Source organism: Mustelus asterias, chromosome 3 (genome assembly GCF_964213995.1).
Source record: "Mustelus asterias chromosome 3, sMusAst1.hap1.1, whole genome shotgun sequence".
Lineage (NCBI taxonomy): Eukaryota > Metazoa > Chordata > Chondrichthyes > Carcharhiniformes > Triakidae > Mustelus > Mustelus asterias.
In genome coordinates, this window is record NC_135803.1 from 14,106,795 (window position 1) to 14,134,408 (window position 27,614).

Below are 27,614 nucleotides of genomic sequence, written 5' to 3' on the forward strand. Positions count from 1 at the left end.
GCGCCCTATGATCTTGGACCCCAAGATCCTTCTGATCTTCCACTCTGCCAAGAGTCCTACCATTAATATTATATTCCGCCATCCTATTTGACATGCCAAAATGAACCACCTCACACTTATCTGGGTTGAACTCCATCTGCCACTTCTCCACCCAGTCTTGCATCCTATCAATGTCTCGCTGCAACTTCTGACATCCCTCCACACTATCCACAACACCTCCAACCTTTGTGTCATCAGCAAACTTACCAATCCATCCCTCCAATTCCTCATCTAGGTCATTTATAAAAATCACAAAGAGTAAGGGTCCCAGAACAGATCCCTGCAGCACTCCACTGGTGACCGACCTCCATGCAGAATATGACCCATCTATAACCACTCTTTGCCTTCTGTGGGCAAGCCAGTTCTGGATCCACAAAGCAATGTCCCCTTGGATCCCATGCCCCCTCACTTTCTCAATAAGCCTTGCAGGGGGCACCTTATCAAATGTCTTGCTGAAGTCCACATATACTACATCTACTGCTCTTCCTTCATTAATCACATCCTTAAAAAATTCAATCAGGCTCGTAAGGCATGGTCTGCCTTTGACAAAGCCATGCTGACTATTCTTAATCATATTATACCTCTGCAAATGTTCATAAATCCTGCCTCTCAGGATCTTCTCCTTCAACTTACCAACCACTGAGGTTAGACTCACTGGTCTATAATTTCCAGGGCTATCTCTACTCCCTTTCTTGAATAAAGGAATAACATCCGTAATCCTCCAATCCTCCGGAACCTCTCCTGTCTCCATTGATGATGCAAAGATCATTATCAGAGGCTCAGCAATCTCCTCCCTCGCCTCCCAATGTAGCCTGAGGTACATCTCATCCGGTCCCAGCGACTTATTTAACTTGATGCTTTTCAAAAGCTTCAACACATCCTCTTTCTTAATATCTACATGCTCAAGCTTTTCAGTTCGCTGCAAGTCTTAATTGGTCGAAGGGTTAGAGGTTGTGGCCGAAGGGGGTGGTCAAAGAGATTACATTCTGAGGAGATTTTGGAAGAAGACATCAATGTTTCAGAGCAGAGGGGTTTAAGGGAGAAAATTCCGGAGCGCAGGGAGGCTGAAGCAATGGTGGCTGAGAATGAAGGAAGACACATGAAATCTGAGAGTCAGAAGGGTGGAGTACGTGAGCTGCAACGTGGGACAAGAGGAGGGGAGAGTGAGGTGGTGAAGAGTAAGATTTTTGAAATTTGATATGTTGGGAGACGGTGAGTCAGCTGATAATCAGTGAGGGCAAATGAGCAGAGGTTGGTAAACAAGACATGGAAGCAGTTCTGGACGAGTCACGGCTTGTAGTAAGATGGAATTTGGTCACCTAGTTACAGGAAGGATGTAAATAAGGTTGAAAGAGTGCAGAGAAGGTTCACAAGGATGTTGCCGGGACTTAAGAAGCTGAGTTACAGAGAGAGATTGAATAGGTTGGGACTTTATTCCCTGGAGCGTAGAAGATTGAGGGGAGATTTGATAGAGGTGTATAAGATTTTGATGGGTATAGATAGAGTGAATGCAAGCAGGCTTTTTCCGCTGAGGCTAGGGGAGAAAAATCCAGAGGGCATGGGTTAAGGGTGAAAGGAGAAAAGTTTAAAGGGAATATTAGGGGGGGCTTCTTCACGCAGAGAGTGGTGGGAGTGTGGAATGAGCTGCCGGATAAAGTGGTAAATGCGGGGTCACTTTTAACATTTAAGAAAAACTTGGACGGGTTCATGGATGAGAGGGGTGTGGAAGGATATGGTCCAAGTGCAGGTCAGTGGGACTAGGCATAAAATGGTTCGGCACAGACAAGAAGGGCCAAAAGGCCTGTTTCTGAGCTGTAATTTTCCATGGTTCTATGGTTCTATGGAATTCTGGAGACCAGTCCAGAGAACATAGTGTGAGAAGAATAGGGAATGCAGATTCCAACAATGATGTGGAGACAGTTTGACTGAGGAACCAGACTCAGAATTAAGGTACGGAGCTTCTGGCAAGAGCCAAAGAGACCGTGCCATTATTTTAACTGTAAATAAGCTAAAGTTTACTACAGCTCATGATGCACTGGTCTCCAAAAAATCCGGAGCTCAAAGTAATAGCGGGAAAATGAGTGTCAGGAGCATATCAGTTAAGAACAGAATGGGCCAGGGAGAGAGTTTCGGGTACACCAGTCAAGCCATTGGTGACAGGCTGGCTTATTTGGTGCAGGTGGGCAAAAAACCATTGGGAGATGAGTGTCATGGAGGAGAGCATGAGAGTAAGATCGATTGGTGGACAGTGTCAAAGATCACAAATAGTTAAGGAAGCAGACAGGATGTCAGTGGCCATGTTGACCTGACTGACCATCCTGATGTGACTGGGGTAGAAGCAAACCATTCAAACAGGATGTGGATACAGAGTTGGCAGGGGGTTAGGAGGCAACGTTGCATTGGAAGGTTAAAACAGTAAGCTCGGAGTGCAGCAAACAGCAAGAACTGAGACTGTATAAATTCACAGTTACATTTACCAGCATCGGAGGTTATATAAAGCACAGGGTAGATGCAATCCTAATGGACGACTTTGCAAATGCCCCAATGTCTGATGCACTAGTGTTCAAGTGTTAATTATACCGTAAATGCTCAGTAATGGTCTAATCAATTGTGCACAAACTCAGTTATAATGCACTAAACCATGACCGTGCAAACAAATATTGGGGAGGCAATGGCCAGTGGTATTGTGATGTGGAGATTGTATGTCACAGGACTATTAATCCAGAAACTCAGCTGGGGATCTGGGGTCAAATCCCATCACACAACTTGAATTCAATAAAAAATATCTGTACTTAAGAATCTACTAATGACCGTGAAATCATTGTCGAGAGTCAGAAAAAACAATTTGGTTCACCAATATCCTTTAGGGAAGGAAATCTGCCATCCATACCTGGTCTGGCCTACATGTGACTCTAGAACTGCCCTTGGGCAACTAGGGATGGGCAATATATGCTGTAAGAAGTCTCACAACACCAGGTTAAAGTCCAACAGGTTTATTTGGTAGCAAATACCATAAGCTTTCGGAGCACTGCTCCTTCGTCAGATGGAGTGGAAATGTGCTCTCAAACAGTGCAAACAGGCACAAAATCAAAATGAAGGAGCAGTGCTCCGAAAGCTTATGGTATTTGCTACCAAATAAACCTGTTGGACTTTAACCTGGTGTTGTGAGACTTCTTACTGTGTTCACCCCAGTCCAACGCTGGCATCTCCATATCAATATATGCTGGCCAGCCAGCGATAGTGCATTATTATCAGGAACGCAGTGACAGGGTGAGGCGATGGCCTAGTGGTATCATCGCTCGACTATTAATCCAGAAACTCAACCAATGTTCTGGGGACCTGGGTTTGAATCCTGCCACGGCAGATGGTGGAATTTGAATCCAATAAAAAATATCTGGAATTAAGAGTCTACTGGTGACCATCTGGTTCACTAATGTCCTTTAGGGAAGGAAATCTGCCATCCTTACCTGGTCTGGCTTGCATGTGACTCCAGAGCCACAGCAATGTGGTTGACTCTCAACTGCCCTCCAAGGGCAAACTAGGGATGGGTAGCCAGTGACGCCCGTGACCCACAAATGGATAAAATAAAAACTTTACCATGAATCAGCTAAAGGTTAGAATGATCAAAGTTCAAGCGTCATTCCTCACCCTTCAAACACTTGTGCCGTCTGGTCGGGGTTGAGCACGAGGCAGGAATGGTAGCGGCGAAGCACGGCCACGATGCAGAGGCACAATCCCGTTGTGTAACTCCCAGCCAAACTTGAGGATTTCAGCAGCAACTCCGCTTCCACCACACTCAGTTCATTCAGCAACTTGAGAAGTTCAATAAAACACACAAGATCAAATCATTAGCACACACAAACGATGGGTGAATAATCGATTGGCCCTCAAGCTGGTGTACTCTGTCCAGTTTGATTTGATTTAATTTATTATTGTCACATGTATGAGATACAGTGAAAAGTATCATTTCTTGTGCGCTATACAGGTAAAGCATACCATTCATAGAGTACATAGGGGAGAAGGAAAGTTTATTTATTTGTGTCACAAATAGGCTTACATTAATACTGCAATGAAGTTACTGTGAAAATCTACTAATCACCACACTCTGGCGTTGACACTGAGGGAGAATTTAGCAACGCACCCAACCAGCACGTCTTTCGGACTGTGGGAGGAAACCGGAGCAACCGGAGGAAATCTACGCAGATACAGGGAGAACGTGCAAACTCCACACAGACAATGACCCAAGCCGGGAATCGAATCCGGGACCCTGGCGCTGTGAGGCAGCAGTGCTAACGACTGTGCCACCGTGAGGGTGCAGAATGTAGTACTGTAGTCATAGCTACGGGGTAGAGAAAGATTAGTTTAATATAAGGTGGGTCCATTCAAAAGTCTGATGGCAGCAGCAAAGAAGCTGTTCTTGAGTTGGTTGGTCCGTGATCTCAGACTTTTGTAACTTTCTCCCGATGGAAGAAGGTGGGAGAGAGAATGTCCGGGGTGCTTGGGTCCTTTATTACGCTGCCTGCTTTGCCGAGGCAGTGGGAATTGTAGCCAGAGTCAATGGATGGGAGGCTGGTTTGTGTGATGGACTGGGCTACATTCGCAACCTTTTATAGTTTCTCGCAGTCTTGGGCAGAGCAGGAGCCAGACCGAGTTGTGATACATCTGGAAAGGATGCTTTCTACGGTACATCTGTAAAAATTGGTGAGAGTCGTAGCAGACATGCCAAATTTCCTTAGCCTCCTGAGAAAGTAGAGGCATTGATGGGCTTTCTTAATTACAATTCTGAGCATCACACTTCAGAAAAGATATCTAAGTCCCGGGGATGGAGTTAGAGGCACAGGGGATGGGGGACTAGAGTTGTTTGGAGAGGCGACGGAGGTTGGGATTGTTCTCCTCAGATCAAAGAGGGGAAAGGGGCGATTTGGCAAAGCAGTTCAAAATCAGTAGGAGGGGTTTTAACAATGTAAACAAGGAGAAACTGGTTCCACCAGCCGAAGTGCCAGTAATCAGAGGACAATGAGTTAAGAAGATTGGTAAAATCATCAGGGAAGAGATGACAATTTTTTTAATGCAACGAGTCATAATAATCTGGAATGCACACTGCCTTAAAGGGTGGTTAAAGCAGTTCCAGCAGTAACTAACCTGTACATGTACATGAAAAGAAAATCAATTGCAAAGGGACTAACTGGGCAGCTCTTTCTTGAGCTGGCACAGGCATGATGGGCTGAACGGCCTTTTTCTGTGCATATGATTCTATACACTGGATGTGGGAGAGCAGAAAAGAACGATTTCTGATGAGTTAATGAGTTTTCATTGTTGGCTGATGACCCAGTGTTATTTGTGCCACTAATTCACACATGCCAAAGGGTGACAGGTTGGATGGACAGTTCAACACAGAGTGGCTGATTGACAATCGGTCTAGTTTGGGCAGGGAAAGACGTAAAACAGAATCATCCAGGGTGGTCACTCCTCGACAACTTGCTGTAAAGTCCGGATGTGTGAAAGTCTGACAAGATCAGGATTTCATTTGGCTGCTCTGCCCAGCGCTGTGCAACAGGCTGTTGACGCTGAACATCCAAAGTGTCCGTATTTGCAAAGACTACTTGACGCTGCCGATTTGCTGGGATCTGTGGAGCAAAGGTCACTTCCTTCAGGAAAGAAAAGGGGAATGAGAAAAACAGAAACAAAATAATGAAGAAGGATGTGATCTTGTGCCAAAATGGTACGGTGAGCAAAAATGAAAGGAACCATTTTGACAAAAATGAGAACCCTATTGCCTCCCACATCTAGAATCATAGAAATCATAGAAACCCTACAGTGCAGAAGGAGGCCTTTCGATCCATCAAGTCTGCACCGACCACAATCCCACCCAGCCTTATTCCCATAACCCCATGTATTTACCCTGCTAATCCCCCTGACACCAGGGTTAAGTTAACATGGCCAATCAACCTAACCTGCACATCTTTTGGACTGACATCTAGTCAGCGTTGTCCCCTCATCAACTTGCTTTATGAAATAAAATGACTTGAGCCTTCAAAGATGTGTGGAAACTAAACAGACCTGTTTAGGACATGAGCTTAAAATGAGTAAACCTTGAATCGCTATGTGTCTACTGGGCGAGTTCCAAAAACCAGCCAATAGTAGAGGACATTCTGCTCTTTGGACAATACGCTGAGAAAAGTCTTTCTGGTGTATGGAAAAGTAAAATGGTGGCTACCCATTTACAACCCTGTTAGTTGGATTGATAAGACCAGCCCAATAAAGAAAAAAACTTGCATTTATATAGCACTGTCCACGACCTCAGAACATCCCAAGGAGCTTTACAGCCAATCAGGTAAATTAGAAGTGTCGCCACTATTGTAATGAGGAAAAAAAATAGCGACCAATTTGCGTACAGCAAGCACCCACCATCAGCAATGTGATAATGACCAGAAAGCCTGCTTTCAGTAAGATTGATTGAGGGATAATCATCGGCCAGGATTCCTCTGCCCTTCTTTGCAGCAGTCATGTAAGATCTTTTACATCTACTGTGAGTCCAGATAGAGCCTCAATTCAATGTCACATCCAAAGGATGATACATTTTGTTTCCATCGGGGCTGTGGCCAAGCAAAGTATTGAACAGGGTGAGTGACAGCTGGAAGAGGGGGAACCTCCATTTTAGCATCAGTGCCTTTATTCTTTGGCAGAAGTCAGCAAAAATGTGCATGCCAAATTAACACCAAAAACATCTCTCACAGCTCTGCTCATGGACAGCCTTTCCAAATCCAGGCCCTCTGTGCTGAGATAAAAGGGAGGAAAATGGGAATCTACTGAGCCAGTAATTATGTGAAGGTTATCAATGGCTGAGAGTGTGTTTGATCACAGCTGCTCACAGTCTGGAGAGCTGCGTGACACGCCCGTAACCACCACAGTATAGTTCAAACGTCTTAACAACTTTGTCCCAAGCCTTTGGTTTGTTGTCGGAACACATCGCAGACTTGTTACTGCAAGCTTACCTGGATGGCAAAGTCAATAAGACCATTGATATTAAGGGCGCACTCCATCATATCGAAGATGAGCTGGATGTGGTGAGCCAAAGGCAGATGGTATGAAGTTCCTGAGGCAAAACTGGTGATTTGTTCCAGGACATTACTGGAAATCTGGAAAGAAGATTAAAAATTAATGTTTTTTTCCACTCCCACCAAGTGTAAAATCTCATTTCCAGTATGTAGGGATGAGTACAGCTCTAAATCCTTCCAGACTGTTTGTGCAGCAGAGACCTTGGCTCCAACCGAAGGATACACAAGAACTTTCTTACTGTAATCCAGCCATTGGAACACAACATGAAAGGTTTCTGGAGAACTGAATTGACAGCAGCAGCACCAAATTGAAGGCTCTTCAAAGAGGTCAAACAGCCAAACTTTCACTGGAGCCAGCTGCTTTATTTCATTTTATGAGCCACGTGTCAAAAAACCCCTTGGTTATATCAGTATCAAGTAAAAATTTTTCATCTCTCATAATCTCATCTACATTGAGAGGCTTCTGCTGTGTGAACAGGGAGATTTTTTTCTGTTCCCACATGTGTACATATCCACATGCATGTCGATCCATGTAGATGCATGTATTGAGTGTCTTTAAGACAGAGATAGATAGGTTCTTGATTAATAAGGGGATCAGGGGTTATGGGGAAAAGGCAGAAGAATGGGGATGAGAAAAATATCAGTCATGATTGCAGACTCGATGGGCCGAGTGGCCTAATCCTGCTCCTATGTCTTATGGTCTGTCTTGTGTCTTATTCCAAAGCCCTGATGTGAAGTGAGAGCTCAACCTCAAAAATCAGAGTGATTTGAAGAGGCACCCATCCATTACTTTCACAAGAGTACGCCGAGGAAGGCGGTTAACTCTTTATGTGCCCTTTATATCAGAATTCAAGAGACCAGTACACTGGGATTCCAATTCCAGCCCTCAAGACACAGCTTCATTCAGCCCAAAGATGTTGGGTGGCACAGTGGTTAGCACTGCTGCCTCACAGCGCCAGGGATCCGGGTTCATTTCCGACCTTGGGTAACTGTCTATGTGGAGTCTGCACATTCTCCTGCGTGAGTTTCCTCCGGGGGCTCCGGTTTCCTCCCACAGTCCAAAGATGTGCTGGTTAGGTGCATTGGCCATGCTAAATTCTCCATCAGTGTACCTGAACAGGAGCCAGAGTGTGGCGACTCGGGGATTTTCATAGTAATTTCATTGCAGCGTTAATGTAAGCCTATTTACGACATTAAAAAAATAAACTTTAACTTTAGCTTTGGTGGATTGGCCAGGGTAAATGCGCAAGGTTACGGGATGGGGGGCCGGGGGTGGACCTGGGTAAGATGCTCTTTTGGAGAGTCGGTGCAGCCTCAATGGGCCAAGTGGCCTCCTTTGGCACTGTGGGGGTTCAATGGTCCCTGCGAAAGAGGCAGGTCCACACAAACATGATTCCCACCATCAGCAACTACAGTCGTCAGCACTGAGAGATTTTCTGTATAAAATCCATACAGTGCGGAAGGCGGCCATTCAGCCCATCGAGTCTGCATCGACTCTCTAACGGAGCATCTTACCCAGAACCTATCCCCGAACCCCACATATTTACCCCGCTAATCCCCTGAACCTACATATCTTGGGACACTAAGGGGCAATTTAGCATGGCCGATCCCCCTAACATGTCCATCTTTGGACTGTGGAAAGAAATCGGAGCACCCGGAGGAAACCCACGCAGCCACAGGGAGAATGTGCAAACTCCACACAGACAGTGTCCCGAGGCCAGAATTGAACCCGGGCCCCTGGCACTGTGAGGCAGCAGTGCTAACCACTGCGCCACCGTGCCATGCCACCCTACCTGCAGAAACATGAATTTGTGTGCAACTGTGGGCAGTGGAAGAGTTTTCCTGGTGTGTCAGTGTAGGGACCTGAACTGAAAAAAGGGCTTGTACTAAATCTTCTTTTAAAGAAAAAACACTATTTTGATTCCAAGATTGAAAAATGTGTTCACGAACAACAAATGAAATGCTTTCAGCCATCCATGTTTAATCTGGACTTCAAAATTGATGTGTGGGAATGTAAACAACATTTCTAAGATTATATGCAATGGGTGCTAAATCCTTCAGACTCACTTCTGCCCAGGAATTTGAAGTGGTAAGGACCTGGGATCCCTAATCTAGTTATCAAGTGGCAGGGACTGTACTGCATGACATTTATTCAATCTAAAGTGGGATTTGATTTGATTTATTGTCACATGTATTGAAATACAGTGAAAAGTATTGTTTCTTGCAAGCTATACAGACAAAGCATATTGTACATACAGTACATAGGGGAGAAGAAAGGCGAGAATGCAGAATGTAGTGTTACAATCATAGGTAGGGTGTAGAGAAAGATCAACTTATTATAGGGTAGATCCATTCAAAGGTCTGATGGCAGCGGAAGAAATTATTCATGGTAGGTTGTTGCAAAAGGTTAAATCTCACAGGATCCAGGGTGAGGTATCTAAATGGATACAAAATTGGCTTCTTGACAGAAGCCAGAGGGTGGCTATAGAGGGTTGTTTTTCAAACTGGAGGCCTGTGACCAGCAGTGTGCCTCAGGGATCGGTGCTGAGTCCACTGTTATTTGTCATTTATATTAATGATTTGGATGAGAATATAGGAAGCATGGTTAGTAAGTTTGCAGATGACACCAAGATTGGTGGCATAGTGGACAGTGAAGAAAGTTATCTTCGATTGCAACGGGATCTTGATCAATTGGACCAGTGGGCTGACGAATGGCAGATGGAGTTTAATTTAAACAAATGTGAGGTGATGCATTTTGGTAGATTGAACCAGGGCAGGACTTACTCAGTTAATGGTAGGGCGCTGGGGAGAGCTACAGAACAAAGAGATTTAGGGGTACATGTTCATAGCTCCTTGAAAGTGGAGTCACAGGTGGATAGAGTGGTGAAGAAGGCATTCGGCATGCTTGGTTTCATCAGTCAGAACATTGAATACAGGAGTTGGGATGTCTTGTTGAAGTTGTACAAGACATTGGTAAGGCCACACTTGGAATAATTTGTGCAGTTCTGGTCACCCTATTATAGAAAAGATATTATTAAACTCGAACGAGTGCAGAAAAGATTTACTAGGATGCTACTGGGACTTGATGGTTTGGGTTAAAAGGAGAGGCTGGATAGACTGGGGCTTTTTTCTCTGGAGCGTAGGAGGCTGAGGGGTGATCTTATAGAGGTCTATAAAATAACGAGGGGCACAGATCAGCTAGATAGTCAATATCTTTTCCCAAAAGTAGGGGAGTCTAAAACTAGAGGACATAGGTTTAAGGTGAGAGGGGAGAGATACAAAAGTGTCCAGAGGGGCAATTGTTTCACACAGAGGGTGGTGAGTATCTGGAACAAGCTGCCAGAGATGGTAGTAGAGGCGGGTACAATGTTGTCTTTTAAAAAGCATTTAGATAGTTACATGGATAAGGTGGGTATAGAGGGATATGGGCCAAATGCGGGAACTTGGGATTAGCTTAGGGGTTTAAAAAAAAGGGTGGCATGGACAAGTTGGGCCGCAGGGCCTGTTTCCATGCTGTAAACCTCTATGACTCTATGGGAATACAGTGAAAAATATTGTTTCTTGCGCACTATAGCCAAAATATACCGTTCATAGAGTGCATAGAGGAGAAGGAAAGGATAGGGTGCAGAATATCGTGTTGTAGTTACCGATAGGGTGTGGAGAAAGATCAGATTAATTTGTGATAGGTCCATTCAAAAGTCTGATGGCAGCAGGGAAGAAGCAGTTCTTGAGGATAATGATTTATTGGTCAATCTGGTTGAATTGGGTGATCCCCCCAGGTTAATAATCACAGCAGTAAGAAAGTGAAGACTAATTTCACAGCTATTCGTCAGGCATTGAAAACAGGTAAAGTGGTGGTCGGCACCACTCTGTGGCATTTATGTAAATAGATAGCAGCACTTAACCACATTTTAACAAGATGCAAAAAGCATACCCAATCTCTCCGAAATATCCCGCCTGCCAAGTGTGTTTATAAGTGACGTTACTGTAATCAAATTCAATGAAAATAGCCAAATGGTAAGTGCCATTTGCCCATTGAGAAACTCACAGAATTGTTATGTATGTTGGGGACTTGCCCCTTTAAGAGATCAGGTCAGGTGACCTGGGACTCAAGCTCCAGCCTGGGTGGAACTTGCCCAGCCAGTATTTTGCCTGTTCGGGTACACTGAGGGAGAGTTTAGCATGGCCAATGCGCCTAATTAGCACGCCTTTCGGGCTGTGGGAGGAAACCAGAGCACTCGGAGGAATCCCACGGAGACACGGGGAAAACGTGTAGATTCCACCACAGAGAGAGTGACCCAAGCCAGGAATCGACCGGGGATCCCGGCGCTGAGAGGCAGCAGTGCTAACCACTGTGCCACTGAGCCGCCCAAAATAATGGGGCGTGCGTAAACATATTCAATAAAACCTTCCCTGTGTTAATGGTAAACCTCCTGCTGTTAACGGTACAATGTTGAAGCATGAGTGAGAATAGAACTCCGTACCTGGGATGTCACCTGATGTTGGTCGAAATAGGACAATTGTTGAAGTTTGGCAAAAATAGTCTCTAGGGTTAGAGGGGTTTCCTGTTTGGTCCTTTTCGATTTTTGTCCTTCATCACCAGCTACACAAACAGAAGACAATGACAGACAAACAGGACATTAATTCCACAAGTCCTTGAATACCATAAAATGTTACAGCGAGTATGAAAATGGCCGCCGCTAACATCAGTAACACGTGACTCACTGGTTTCTGCTGTACTTTTCTTGTTCAGTATTTTCAGAATGTCTTTGATAATCTTCTTCAGCTGGTGTCGGGCTTCATCCCTCTGCTTCCCCACTCCGTACAGAAGAATCATTCGCTGATTGCATTCGTGACTTGAAGTCTCGTCCTGTGATTAATGAGCATGGCACATTAATTAAATCCACACAACATTGCTGGTAACTAATATGTCGGCAATGAACTTCCGCTGCTTAGCATATTTGTATGAGATCCCTTTGTGCACCAACGCCTCTACTTTCTCAGAAGACTAAGGAAATTTGGCACGTCAGCTACGACTCTCACCAACCTTTACAGATGCACCATAGAAAGCATTCTTTCTGGTTGTATCACAGCTTGGTATGGCTCCTGATCTGCCCAAGATCGCAAGGAACTACAAAATGTTGTGAATGTAACCCAAGCCATCATACAAATCAGCCTCCCATCCACTGACTCTGTCTACTCTTCCCATTGCCTCGGCAAAGCAGCCAGCATAATTACGGACCCCAAGCACCCCGAACATAGTCTCTTCCATCGGGAAAAAGATACAAAAGTCTGAGGTCACGTATCAACCGACTCGAGCAGCTTCTTCCCTGCTGCCATCAGACTTTTGAATGAGCCTACCTCGCATTAAGTTGATCTTTCTCTACACCCTAGCTATGACTGTAACACTGCATTCTGCACTCTCTCATTTCCTTCTCTATGAACGGTATGCTTTGTCTGTATAGCGCGCAAGATACAATACTTTTCACTGTATACTAATACATGTGACAATAACAAATAAATTCAAATCAAATCAGTTATTAATCCAACTACTGTAAACAGGTTAAGCTGCAACAAGAGCAAATTAGACATCCCATAAATGTGAAAGACAATGAGCGCAATCTTACTGGCTGTTCAGCCATGCTCCTGCTGCAGCGAGGTTGAAGAATTTGGTGCCCAGCCAAATCTCCGTTCCCTGCAGCGGGATGGGAAAATCCCACCGGCTTGAACAGTGGAAACATTCTGGCCAATTCAAGGAGGATGCTACCTGGATGTGACTGTTAACCAGACAGGTTTACCTGACAGCAACAAGGTAGAATAATTGGGGTTGATTCGCAGTCTCTCCCTATTTCCCATGCACTGTAACACCAAAAGCAACAAACACAGGTATATCTCAATAAAGAGGGGCCCATCTTTCCTCTGATATATCAGAGGCCTGAGGCCTCCCCTCTGTGTTTCAAAACTGACGCCAACAATAGAACGATAAAACTGTTATGCCACAGAAGGAGACTATTCAACCCATCTTATCAATGCCAGCCTGAGGACACCTAGGTTTCCTTGCTAATCCCATCTTCCTGCACCCGGCCCATAGCCCAGAAGCTTACAATGCTTAAGGTGCAGATTCAGGTACTTCTTAAAAGAGTTTAGGGTCTTGGCTTCCACCATCAACTTGGCAGCGAATTCCAGACACCCACCATCCTTTGCGTAAAAAAGTTCTTCCTCATGTCCCCTCTACACCTTCTGCCACTTATCCTGAATCTATATCCCCTGGTTCTAGAATTCTCCGCCAAGGGAAACTATTTTATCCTGTCCACTCTATCTCTTCCTCTTATAATTTTGTACACCTCTATCAAGTCATCCCTCAGCCTTCTTTGTTCCAAGGAAAATAACCCCAATTTATCCAATCTCTCCTCAAGCTACACTGTTCTAACCCAGGCAACATTCTTGTATCTCTCTCAAGGTTAGGGTGCAGTAAGAAATGTGTTGAGGGTGGGTTGCACAGTGCACACGCTACCCTGGATGTCAAGTACTTAGTTTCTGCTGCGTTCTTCAGGACGTTGGAGAACTGTGGCCAGATGAGTTCAACAGGAAGGTGTTGTGGGGAATTTACCACTTTGGAGTCAGACTTGGAGGTTCAACAAAACAGTTTTATTTTGGACAAAGCTTTAGGAGAAAGCACTGGTACTCTGCAGTACTTGGCAGCTACCTTCTCAACTATACAATGGTAGTTGAGCATCTCTTATACTTTTTAGACAATAGGCATTACGGACATTAGCCGTTAACACATCGTTACAAGTTGAGTAGATCGACAGTTAACACATCGTTACAAGCAGACAGGTATGGACATGCTCAGTTAACACATCATTGTACATAGAATGGATACATTCATGCAGTTATGTCCTCTATCAATGACTGGTTTCGATACATAAATATATATTTATGTATTTATGTTCCCATCGGTGGCTGATCTCATTACATTTATGCATTTATGTCCCCATCAGTGGCTGACCTTGTTATCAAACTCATTGTTCTGGGTCTGCTCTTATCTCAAGTCTTAAGGTGCCTCAAGGTCTGACCAGTTTCCTGCAGCAATTTAGATACTACAGGTTTTAACTCTTTGTGTAACTGTCTGTGCCCAAGTCAGTGCCTCTTAAAGTCCCTTCCCAGAGTCCATATTGTGTGCCAGGTAACCATTTTGTGTCCATCACTTTAATTTCACCATAACAAAGGGAATGAAACACCACAAAAACCAGTATTATGTCTGTGTTCACAATTCCTAACAGCAGGAAGGGCGCACTGGTCTGGAAATGGGTCACATGCGTTATCTTCTCTCTCAGTGAGAACTTTTCCTCACATAAGAGAGAAAGTAAATGATAAGCCAAAAGAAGAAAAAGCTCAGAAGTGTGGAATTAATTGGATTGTTCTACCAAAGAGCTGACATAGGCACTGTGGGCCGACTAGTCTCTTCTGCGTTGTATCATTCTCTGATTCTATTACAAGGAAAATAAATCATATCAAAGTTTCTCTCTTTACAAGGGTTCTGGCTATTGTACTCAGATCATGTCCAGTGACCTTTCCCTTTTGATTTTATCTTGTTCAAAAATCATAGAAACTATACACTGCAGAAGGAGGCCATTCGGCCCATCAAACAACAATCCCACCTCGGCCCTATCCCCGTGATGTGGGCCTTGCTAGCAAGGCCAGCACTGATTTCCATTCGTAACTGAACATTGCAGGTTTATCTATGAGTGGCTTAAAAGCAAATTACTGCGGATGCTGGAAGCTGAAACCAAAAGAGAAAACGCTGGAAAATCTCAGCAGGTCTGGCAGCATCTGTAAGGAGAGAAAAGAGCTGACGTTGCGAGTCCGGATGACCCTTTATCAAAGCAGTGCACTAAGGGGCCTATGATTGGCTTAACTGTTTCGGAGTTTCTTGGGGTTTGGTGTAAGGCAGTGGTTCGCTGGTGTACTGTGAAGACGCTCCCCCCCCAGTGTGCCATGAAAAAGATTCAAAATTATTCAAAATTCTAGGAATTAAACTAAAATTCACCTCCTTCTTCAGCTCCATGATCGCCATCCCCAAGACCCAATGAATCTCAGGCATGCACCGTCTGGGAAAAAACCTCACTTTGTGTCTTTAGGCCCCTTCGTGCACCACTGTAGTTCGTGTTTGACTGTATTGTGCGATACAGTTTTAACTTTAAGAAAGAATGGTAGAGCTTCTCTTCAACAAAGCCCAGTTCACTTTGTGTAGTGGACAGAAACAGAGTGAAGATGTCCCTGCAAATGCTGCGTTAACAGAAATAATGTGGAGATGCCGGCATTGGACTGGGGTAAACACAGTAAGAAGCTTAACAACACCAGGTTATAGTTGGACTTTAACCTGGTGTTGTTAAACTTCTTACTGTGTTTACCCCAGTCCTACGCCGGCATCTCCACATCATCACTACCATCGACACCGCAAACTGTCGGCTCCAAGTGGAACCTGTTGGACTTTAACCTGGTGTTGTTAAACTTCTTACTGTGTTAACAGAAATATCCAGCTGGATATGCCGGCAGGATTAGCTGGAAAATCCCACCCATCATCTTTTGACAGGCACTAAACTTGCCAGGACACACAGGAGAGGGAGAAAAGAAAAGCACTTTCCATCGATGGTAACCTGCCTTCAGCAATGAATTTTCAACACAGAAACAGGCTTTTCGGCCCACGCTGGTATTTACACTGCAAATGCACCCATCATCCGGCCCCCCTGTACTTGTCCCTTCAGTGCAGCCTTGCTATTTGTCTCAACTGCACCTTGTGTTAACGGGTTCCACATTCTCACCACTCTCTGGGTATGGAAGCTTCTCCTGAGTTCCTTATTGGATTGAAAGATGGGTATCTTACATATATATATCCTTTTGTTCAGGACTCCCCCCATATGTGTAAGCATTGTCCCTACGTCTACCCTATCAAATCTCATATAAACACCTCTACTCAGAGGTATTCCCAACACCGAATGTGCCACTGAATGTCCAAAGATGTGCGGGTTAGGTTGATTGGCTAGGTTAAAAAAATTGCCCCTTAGAGCACTGGGATGTGTAGGTTAGAGGGATTAGTGGGTAAGATATGTGGGGGTAGGGCCTGGGTGGGATTGTGGTCGGTGCAGACTCGATGGGCCGAATGGCCTCCTTCTGCACTGTAGGGTTTCTATGATTTCTATGATTTCTATGACTGAGATCCTTTGCGCTGGTGTTACTGTTGTCAGACCCAACACACATTTCTATAAGATAGAAATAGCCTTTTTGGTTAATTGCAGAATTCAGGTGGGTTAAACTGATATACAGCAAATATAAACAAATAATGGACACCATTGTTGGGCATGGAATCTCAGTATTCATTCGCACGATGAATGCTTGAACATTTTTGTGCATTACTTGTTCAGATGGTAAGACAAAAGGCAGAGTTTTTATTAAATTAGTGAGTGCTCCTTGATTACTGAATGTTGGTAGATGTTTAAGTGTGGGTGGCAAAGTGGTTAGCACTGCTTCCTCACAATGCCAGGGACCCGGGTTCAATTCCCAGCTTGGCTGACTGACTGTGTGGAGCCTGCACATTCTCCCCGTTTCTGCATGGGTTTCCTCCGGTGCTCCGGACTCCTCCCACAGTCTAAAGGTGAGCGGGTTAGTGGCCACGCTGAAAAATTGCCCCTTAGTGTCTTCTTGATGTGTAAGAAGTCTCACAACACCAGGTTAAAGTCCAATAGGTTTATTTGGTATTTTATTTTGAGTCTCACCCGATGAAGGAGCTGCGCTCCGAAAGCTCGTGATATCAAGTAAACCTGTTTATTTGATGTGTAAGTTAGGGGGGAATTGGCAGGATAAATACGTGGGGTTATGGGGATAGGGTCGAGGTGGAATGCTCCGGCAGAGAGTCGATGCAGACTCAATGGGTCGATTGGCCTCCTGCACTGTAGGATTCTATGATCCTATGTGAAGTAACTGTATTATGTAAGTTGGTTTCTACTAACACGAGTGCAAACGTTTACTCAGTGATTTGTCTTGGGCAGCACTCTTTAATCACGAAACTAATCCAAAAGGGTGGAAATGCCCTGCAAATGTTGAGCTTCCTTTTTAGAGCAAAACAATTGAAAAATGCGGATGAGGTCAAGTTGGAAATAACTAACCATTCCTCTTTCAGAATGAAGTCATGTCTAAGCCTTCTCGCTTTGTGTGTATCGTGTGCAAGAAGCAATACTTTCCACTCTACACTGATACATGTGACAATAACAAATCAAATCAAATCCAAATCAGGAATAGATTTCAACATTTAACTTGAATACCATACTACAAATACCATCTTTTAGATTGCCTCTCTTAGGCTAATTCTAACCACTTGCCTAATTTATGCAGGGAAGCATCATCCATAAAGGCTCAATTTTAGTTATTATTTATATATTTTAAGGGAACGCCTATCGTTGCTTGTGCTCAATTTAACAGTGACAGTAAAGAATCAGGGGAGTATCTCCAAATGTCCTGGGGAACCGCAGCATTTAACGTCAATCCGAACCGGGATATCATTTACCCAAGGAGACCATTCAGTTCATCATTCCTATTCTTGTTCTCTGAAAGAGCGACACATTAATCCTTTGCTTCCTTTCCCAGACTCCTGAAATTTACTGAAAAAAAGGGCATGGTGACACAGGACGGCACAGTGGCACAGTGGGACCCGGGTTCGATGCCCAGCTTGGGTCAGTCTGTGTGGAGTCTGCACATTCTCCTCGTGTCTGCATTGGTTTCCTACAGGTGCTCCGGTTTCCTCCCATAGGCTGAAAGACGTGCTGGTTAGGTGCATTGGCCATGCTAAATTCTCTCTCAGTGTACCCGAACAGGTGCCAGAGTGTGGCGACTAGGGAATTTTCACAGTAACTTCATTGCAGTGTTAATGTAAGCCTACTTCTGACAGGAATAAACATTAAAATTTTTTACATGTATTCTTTCCAAATATACATTGGGTTGCCTTTTGAAGGTTATGATTTGAATCTGCTATTGTTTCAGGTTGTGCATTCATAAGAACATAAGAACTGGGAGCAGGTGTTGGCCATCTGGTCCCTCGAGCCTGCTCTGCCATTCAGTAAGATCATGGCTGATCTTTTCATGGACTCAGCTCCACTTACCTGCCCGCTCACCATAACCTTTAATTCCTTTACTGTTCAAAAATCTATCTATCCTTGCCTTAAAAACATTCAATGAGGTAGCCTCAACTGCTTCATTGGGCAGGTAATTCCACAAGTTCACAACCCTTTGGGTGAAGAAGTTCTTCCTCAACTCAGTCCTAAATCTGCTCCCTCTTATTCTGAGGCTATGCCTCCTAGTTCTAGTTTCACCCGCCAGTGGAAACAACCTCCTTGCTTCTATCTGATCTATTCCCTTTATAATATTATATGTTTCCATAAGATCCCCCCTCATTTCAGAAATGCTGAGTAAAGAAAAACTCACTTCATTCTGGTACATAACTTTTAAAAAAAAGGTTTTAGGTAAAACAAGGTACAACATAAGACCATAAGTATAGACCCATCGAGTCTGGTCCGCCATTCAATTATGGCTGATATTTTTCTCATCCCCTTTCTCCTGCCTTTTCCCCATAACCCCTGACCCCCTTATTAATCAAGAACCTATCTATCTCTGTCTTAAAGACACTCAATGACCCGGACTCCACAGCCTTCTGTGGCAAAGAGTTCCACAGATCCACCACTCTCTGGCTGAAGAAATTCCTCCTCATCTCTGTTTTAAAGGATCGTCCCTTTAGCTTGAGGTTGTGCCCTCTGGTGTTAGTTTTTCCTACTAGTGGAAACATCCTCTCCACGTCCACTCTATCCAGGCCTCGCAGTTTCCTGTAAGTTTCAATAAGATCCCCCCTCAATCCTTCTAAACTCCAATGAGTACAGACCCAGAGTCCTCAACTGTTCCTAGAAACATAGAAACATGGAAAAACTACAGCACAAAACAGGCCCTTCGGCCCCACAAGTTGTGCCGAACATATCTCTACCTTCTAGGCCTACCTATAACCCTCCATCCTATTAAGTCCCATGTACTCATCCAGGAGTCTCTTAAAAGACCCTATTGAGTTTGCCTCCACCACCACTGACGGCAGCCGATTCCACTCACCCACCACCCTCTGTGCGAAAAACTTATCCCTAACATTTACCCTGTACCTACCCCCCAGCACCTTAAACCTGTGTCCTCTCGTAGCAGACATTTCCACCCTGGGAAAAAGCCTCTGAGAGTCCACCCGATCTATGCCTCTCAACATCTTATATACCTCTATTAGGTCTCCTCTCATCCTATGTCTCTCCAAGGAGAAAAGACCGAGCTCCCTCAGCCTATCCTCATAAGGCATGCCTCTCAATCTAGGCAACATCCTTGCAAATCTCCTCTGCACCCTTTCAATCTTTTCCACATCCTTCCTGTAATGAGGCGACCAGAACTGAGCACAGTACTCCAAGTGGGGTCTGACGAGGGTCTTATAGAGCTGCATCATTATCCCCGGACTCCTAAACTCAATCCCTCGATTGATAAAGGCCAGCACACCATACGCCTTCTTAACCACCTCCTCCACCTGCGATTTTAGAGTCCTGTGGACCCGGACCCCAGGGTCCTTCTGATCCTCTACAGTACTAAGAGTCTTTCCCTTTATATTGTACTCCTTCATCCCATTTGACCTGCCAAAATGGACCACTACGCATTTATCTGGGTTGAAGTCCATCTGCCACTTCTCCGCCCAGTCTTGCATCCTATCTATGTCCCTCTGTAACTTCTGACATCCCTCCAGACTATCCACAACCCCACCAACCTTCGTGTCATCAGCAAACTTACCAACCCATCCCTCCACTTCCTCATCCAGGTCATTTATGAAAATGACAAACAGCAAGCTCTACAAGCTCTTCATTCCACAGATCATCCTTATGAAACTCCCCTGGACCCTTTCCAAGGCCAGCACGTCCTTCCTTAGATATGGGGCCCAAAACTGCTCGCAGTACTCCCAATGGGGTCTGACCAGAGCCTTATGCAGCCTCAGAAGTACAACCCTGCTCTTGTATTCTAGCCCTTTCGACATGAATGCTAACACTGCATTTGCCTTCCTAACTGTCGACCGAACCTGAAGAGAATCTTGAACAATGACTCCCAAGTCCCATGAGCATTATAATCAAAGTGAAATATATGGGCGTGGTAAAGGAGAAGATCTTAGAAATAGTGAAGACGGCATCCTGCAGGAATCCACTTCAGATTGTTGTGAGCCAAGCAGTGGGCAAGTGCCACTGAAAATGTATTCGCATCAAACTGAAATCTGACATAGTTTATCAATTTTAAAAAATGCATGCTCGCATTCAACTGCAAGTCATTGCCTCGATTTTAATGAGATAGTGTGTGGTTGGGGTTTGACTGACCAGTTTAAACTGGTGCGTATCTGGACGTTATTTATTAGCGGTTCTATCTGTCAGAGCATAGAGTGAACCGGCCAAATGAACTCCTGGCAGAGTGAAACATTTAAACGGGAATTTGCTGAGAGCGAGAATCCAGTGTTAGATGTTGGGTGAGTAGTACTGAAAGAGCACTTTTTATTCAAGATGAAATTTAACCCTTCCTTTTCCACTTTAAAATAGCAAGTCCATTAACAGTAAATGAACTGCAAAGTTGCTGAGTAGGCACTAACCGCATATTAGCTGGGAATTTGCTGCCAGAATGGCAGACAGTTTAATAGCATCTGTCTCCACCATTCTGATTGTATAAATAATCAAACAATGCTTGGTAAGGAAAAGAGGTATCTGGGGATATTGTTGCCGGTGATTTGCACAGCTCCAGAGTTAGTCTTGTGAAAACAGCAGATCACCCTCAAGATACCCAAAGATTTCATTGAGTCGCTGCATTTGCACATTGTTCACTATGATAACCCCCATGAGTAGCATGGGGAACCTCTCATTGATTTCCCTGTGGGACTCGATGTATATGGGTTCCCTTGGTAACAGGCAATGGCCTACCCAGGTGGAACCCTTTATAAGGTAGACACCGGAAAGGGTCTGTAGGACTGTTGTCCCAGTTGGGACTTGTGTAATGTACGGCACGGAGTAGTGGCTTTATTTGTGTTTAACAATAAACACAGTCGGGCTTCCTGAGTTATTACATTCATCGATTAAATTTGCTGTGGAAAGTTAAGGCTGCTCTTTGATGGTTAAACATATTTTAATGAGGAGATGTACATTCTCACAACGCCAGTCAACTCCTCCAGGGTGTTGTGTTCAACTGTTTGGTGTTCAATCATGTGCATCTGTCGACTACTCCACTGTGCGTCAAGCCTGAGGGTGTGGCCATCCTAAACTGGATCCTCGCTTAAAGCATTAGGCTGCAGACATTTTGAAGTATTTTGATAAAAGTTCATGTCGTGAAGGCCTGCCCTCTTTGCATTGTCCCATGCCTGATGTGAAGTTTTGCTGTACAAAACTGGCTCTGTCTAATGGAATGACATGTCTATTGCCCTTCGTGCACTATGACTGAATTTCATAGCATGTTCAGACTTCAGATTCATATAGGGAGGTGACGGCTGAGTGGTATTATCGCTAGACTATTAATCCAGAAACTCAGCTCATGTTCTGGGGACCCGGGTTCGAATCCCGCCACGGTGAAATTCCAAATGGTGGAATTTGAATTCAATAAAAAAAATCTGGAATTAAGAATCTACTGATGACCATGAAACCATTGTCGATTGTTGGAAAAATCCATCTGGTTCACTAATGTCCTTTAGGGAAGGAAATCTACTGTCCCTACCTGGTCTGGCCTACATGTGACTCCAGAGCCACAACAATGTGGTTGACTCTCAACTGCCGTCTGAACAAGAGCAACTAGGGATGGGCAATAAATGCTGGCCAGTGACGCCCATGTCCCACGAATGAATAAAAATAACACACAACCTGGTGAGTGTTGTCTCTCCATTTCTCTGAAGTGCCAAATGCAATAACTGAAGGGCAAATGGTGAACAATTTACTGACTCTGGCACTTTTCCCATCACTGCCGGGAAATCCATCCACGCAATGGGATTCATGGACTTTGGAGCTAAAGACCTCTTTGCTGGCCACAGGTATGGAACTATTTAGAGATAGCAGCGGTTTCAGTGCCAATATTCACCCATTGTCTGAGGGGAGACCAGCAAACAATGGAGCAGCTGACAAAAGGCAAATCTACATTTGATATTTCAATGCTCTCGAGAAATAATCTGATAATTAAACAATGCTCATTTCACGAGAGATGCCAGGAAAATAGCAAGCCCATGAAGCACAATATGGCGGCATTGCATCTATTGGTTTCGACATGTAAATTTGACACACTAACTAACTAATCTGTGAAAAATCTTCAATTCCACAGATTAGGGAACACTTACGTTAGGAGGGATGATGTATTAAATTTGTAAAAAACAGTCCAAATCAACTCGTAGGTTCGAAGATGTCATACAAGAATGCTCAGACCCAGGTCGTGACAGAGGTCATAGAATCATAGAATCCCTTCAGTACAGACGGAGGCCATTTGGCCCATCGAGTCTGCACTGACAACAATATCAGCCATGCCCAATCCCTGTAACCCCACATATTTACCCCGCTAATTTAATTAGGCCAATCCGCCTAACCTGCACATCTTTGGACTTATTTTAGCAAATTTGGGGAAATTAAGGGGCATTGTCAAGCTTAGTTTGACATGTCAATTCTGCCAGTTTTGTTACAATGTGAGCTGGGTGCCATTCGCAATCCACGCCGAAGTGGCACAGAAACAAAAACGACTTGAAGCAGACAGTATTATTGAGCGAACCAACGCATCGCTGTGGGTATCTAACCTAGTCACTGCATAATACAAAAATGTTAAACTTACACTATGTGTCGACCATAAGATGGTCAACAAAGCAATTATTCCAGTTAATTATCCACTTCCTGTGATCTAAAAACTTATCAGCATCATTTCATAACTGCATGGTCTTCACAAAGCTCGACATGTGATGACACTATTTCCAGATACTGCTCGTGGAGCAAAACCAATGTTTTACAACTTTTATTACTCAGGAAGGTGAGTTTCAATACCGCAGTTTTAGCACCTGGAACATTCCAGAAGAGTGCTTCATCAGATTCGTCAGGCACTGAAGGGACACTCAAGCTACCTGACAACCAGAATACAATCAGTGGTTATCAGTGGCGCTCACTCGACTCGCACAGTAGACGCTGACACTCAATAAGAGCAAACGCACAATTGCGACCTCAGAGATTGACCTTCTCCAATAGGGAGTGACAGCAATCTGCAGTACAGCCTACACACACCAATGTCAAGGCCATTCCTGCTCTTCTGATCCTGCATAACATGAAAGAATCGGCATAATTCCTTGGTACTAACAGTCATAATGTCATTCCTAAATGCACAGAAATCAGCTCCTGCACAAAAACGCACTCAGGCAATGGACAATTGCAAATCAAACAGCATTTTACACATTAAAGGTTAAGATGGCGGGGGTGATTTTCTGGCCCAGTTAGCTGCGGGTGCCAATCCAGTTTTGGCCGCCAACCCTGATAAGAAGCCAAAAGTGGGATTTGCGTCGGTGGAAACTCAAATTGCGATCTTCCCAAGCCCTTCCCGTTTCCATGATCATGTTCATGCACAGCAAGGGCAAGAACCTGATTTGAATGCAATTCAATCTCATTAACGAGATTGAAATCAGATGTTCCGGCCTCACTGAGTCTTGCCGCCTATCAGTGGGATGTCACGTCGACGCCAATTACTGCTGGCCTTTAAAAATGTGACCCAGGCGCCAAGGATTCCGATGGGGGAGGGGGAAAGAGGTGAGTTCTGCTCTCCACTTATTGTCAGGGTGCACAATGGGAAAGAAACCGTTGACTAGATGCTGAGGAGGGTCCTTCAAGGGTGGGGGGGGTCGGGCTGGAGATGAGGGGGCCAGGTCAGGATCTCCCCCTTAGGCCTGTTCTCTTTCAGTTTTAAAACCCTTTAACAGTGCACAGCACATCTGCAGGTTGTCTGTCCTAAAACCCTCGCACAGGAAGGTGCTATTCTGCAGCTTCTCTCTTGGGAGAAGAATTTCATGCCCCGTGAAGTTTGAATAGGCTCTGTGGTTTCACTGAAGAAGTCTACCTGCATTGATCCTACTGCAGTTCTTTGTTTATAGTAGATTGCACACCCGATTAACTTTTATGAGCACTATGGTTATCCAGCTGGTGTCTGCATTCATCGATCCCATTGAGGCTGTTTGTTTGGGCAGCATTTCACACCCCATAAACTCTCAAGAGGTTCTGTGGTTGCACACCTGAGATCTGGTTAACTCCTTTTTTTAATGGGTTTTCTTTAAGCAGGATGATGTTGGAACTCTGAGGCTTGTCTGACGGTATTTTTTACATCCAGGCAGCTTGCTGCACACAGAGAATAGACTGCTGTTGTGAAGTTGCAAATGTAAGGTTAAAAAAGGTGTTTGACAAATGGTCCTCGGATACTGCTCCAAGTCTTGGACTTTGCCACTCATGGCTCTGACATTCTGCCCAGACTCTCCGCTGCGGTTGCCACCCTTGCAGCGTTGGCCTGGGTGTCACGCAACACCGACAGCATCTCCTGCGACTGAAGGCTTTGCGTCTCCTCCCATTAGCCTTGCAGCTGAAGGAATGTCGGTGACAATCCCTCCTGGATTTCGCGACTCTGCCTTTGCATCTCCAGCAGCTCAGGAAAAAGTGTGTCCAGAGGCTCGGCATCTTGCTGGGAGGCACTGTGTCCTGGGATCCAGCAGACCCCCGACTACCCAATCCCTGGGACATTCTGTCTCTAGAGTCTTAGACTCATTGAGGTTTAAGCATGGAGACAGGCCCTTCGGCCCAACTTGTCCATGCCGCCCTTTTTTATTTAACCACTAAGCTAGTCCCAATTCGATCAACCAAAATGCATCACCTTGCATTTATCTCAATTAAACTGCATCCGCCATTCGTCAGCCCACTGGCCCAATTGATCAAGGTCCCGTTGCAATCCTAGATAACCTTCTTCACTGTCCACTATGCCACCAATCTTGGTGTCATTTGCAAATTTACTAACCATGCCTCCTAAATTCTCATCCAAATCATTGGTATAAATGACAAATAATAGTGGATCCAGTACCAATGCCCTGAGGCACTCCATTGGTCACAGGCCCCCAGTTTGAAAAATAACTCTCGACAACCACCCTCCATCTTCTGTCACCAAGCCAATGCCTGATGCACATCAGCAGCTTTGTGGTGCTCATCCGATACTGACACAGAAGCCTGTCTGCTAAGATCATCGATCGATGTGCTTGTCTCTGCGATGATGGACGGAGCGAGTGAGAGATGTGATGCCTCTCCGGTGTCTTCCTCGGAGATTTCCTCTGAGGTGCTGTCAAGGGGGGGCGGGGTTGTTTCTCTGGATGGTCCAGCCTCCTCGGATGTTGGTCCTGTGTGACAATGGGTGCGGTTTCAGTGAGTGGGAAGGATAGGAGTCTGGGCAAGAAGCCACTCACTTGGGACAAGTCATCTGGGTGAAGGTGCTGTGGATCCTCACTTCTCCAGCATAGGCCAACCTCGCTGTCAGTGCTGCCTCGCTCCTCGTCCTCCCCTGCAAGCTCCATTGCCCTTCCTTCATGTTGAGTAGGGAGTCTTAACTCAGGCATCCCCCTGCCCGTCTTCTCCCTCTCCCTTTTATGATGAGCTATCTCCTCCTGGAGGGACACCGAAAGGACATTGTGAGCCAGGTTGGGGGTCTACAACAAGTGGTATAGGTGGGCACTGGGTTATGATGCCGGGGGGCTTTGAGGAAGATGTTGGGAAGTTGGGTGTTGGGAGGCTGCCAGGTGGCAGTAAGTGGATTAAGGGTGACGTTCGGGGTTGACAGAAGAGACTGATGCCAGGGGGTGACAGGTGGTCACTCACCCTTGCAGAGGTCATTCATTTTCTTGCGGCATTGGACCCCCGTCTTCCTGGTCAGGCTGCTGGCACTGATTGCAGCTGGCACCACCTCCCATTGGTGACGTTGCTTGGAGGTCTCTTGCCAGAATGGGAGTAAATGGTTGCCCGCCTTTCCTCTACCGCAACCACCGCATCCAGATGCCTGGTTAGATCCCCCTCCGAGAATCGTGGAGCTGGTCTCCCCACAGCCATCGTCCTGGCTTGCCTGGGAGTGAGTTCTGAGGAAGTGTCTAAAGGAAGCTTTCCCTTGATAGCAGTACTCAGCTCGCTCCGGGTCGGGTGAATCAGACGCCTGGTGAGTCAGGCACAGCAGATTTCACACGGGGGAGAACTTGACTAAGTGCCTGAGGTTCGCGATACAGATCACACCGCCAGTACTGGCTCGATTCGCAGAGGCTTTCACGCCCAAAATGACTCATTTTTCAGGAGAATTCCACCCAGCATCTCTGTCAGCTCTGTCGCATTTGGACCCACACGCGGAAACATATATCACAAGATGTGTGTCAGGAAATGCGATTGGATCTGGACACTTTGGTACACTGAAGGAAGCAAATGTTCAATAGTTAATGCAATCTGTCTGTTGTCAGAAACTGAACACAAAGACTGTACTGGACTGTACTGGAGTGGGGAACGCCAGCCTCTTCTTACGCCACACAGATCACCAAGCGCTGACTACATTGTTCGCAAGGTCAGGTTCTGGTAATCAACCTCTACACATCTACAAATGGCCAGATCATCAGTACAACTTTGCAGTCGGGTATCTTGCAGGTTCATGCAACCGAGTAGCAGATACACTTATCTGTACAATCGCATACAGCAGTAGCAAAGCGATTTGCGACAGTGAAGACTATTTGCTCACGGTGATTTCACGTGACCACAAATCTTGTGGCTTGAGAGGTATTGAAGGTAGAATGCACGACAGAATGTAAGCTGGAGGCTAAAAACCAAGCGACCTTGTTTTTAAATTTTGGAACATGAATGTCGCTGCTGGCCAGCATTTATTGTCCCTCCCTGGAGTTAAGAGTCAACCATAATTCCGGTGTCTCTAGAGTCACATGTAGGCCAGGCCAGGTAAGGATGGCAGATTTCCTTCCCTAATGGACATTAGTGAACCAGATGGGTTTTTCCGACAATCGAAAATGGTTTCATAGTCATCAGTAGATTCTTATTTCCAGATTTTTTTTGTTGAATTCAAATTCCACCATCTGCCGTGCCGGAATTTGAAACCGGGTCCCCAGAACATTGGCTGAGTTTTTGGATTAAGAGTTTAGTGATAATACCACTCGGCCATCGCTCCCATCGCGAAATAGAGGAACTGATTACTTAATACAAATCACACAAGGAACTCGCATTGCTTGATGACAACTGTATTGTGTGTGGAACGCGAGTCATTCTCCCAAAAGCACGACAGCAATCCTCCTCATGAAGGATATCTATTTGTCATTTAGATGAAATAATTTTCTGAGGAAGGATGTTCTTGCTTTCGAGGAAGTGCCGGGAAGATTTATCAGGCTGATTCTGGGGATGGTGGGAC

General features: G+C 45.1%; 1 protein-coding gene across 1 annotated transcript in view; it reads right to left on the bottom strand.

The window, feature by feature from the left end:
* The window catches only part of LOC144487108 (mediator of RNA polymerase II transcription subunit 12-like protein), a 596,823-nt gene that overhangs the window by 147,609 nt on the left and 421,600 nt on the right, over positions 1 to 27,614 (bottom strand). Inside the window, 4 exon segments of the mRNA XM_078205170.1 lie at positions 3,688 to 3,851; positions 7,035 to 7,178; positions 11,582 to 11,700; positions 11,823 to 11,967. Coding sequence (XP_078061296.1) covers positions 3,688 to 3,851; positions 7,035 to 7,178; positions 11,582 to 11,700; positions 11,823 to 11,967 — 572 coding nt within the window.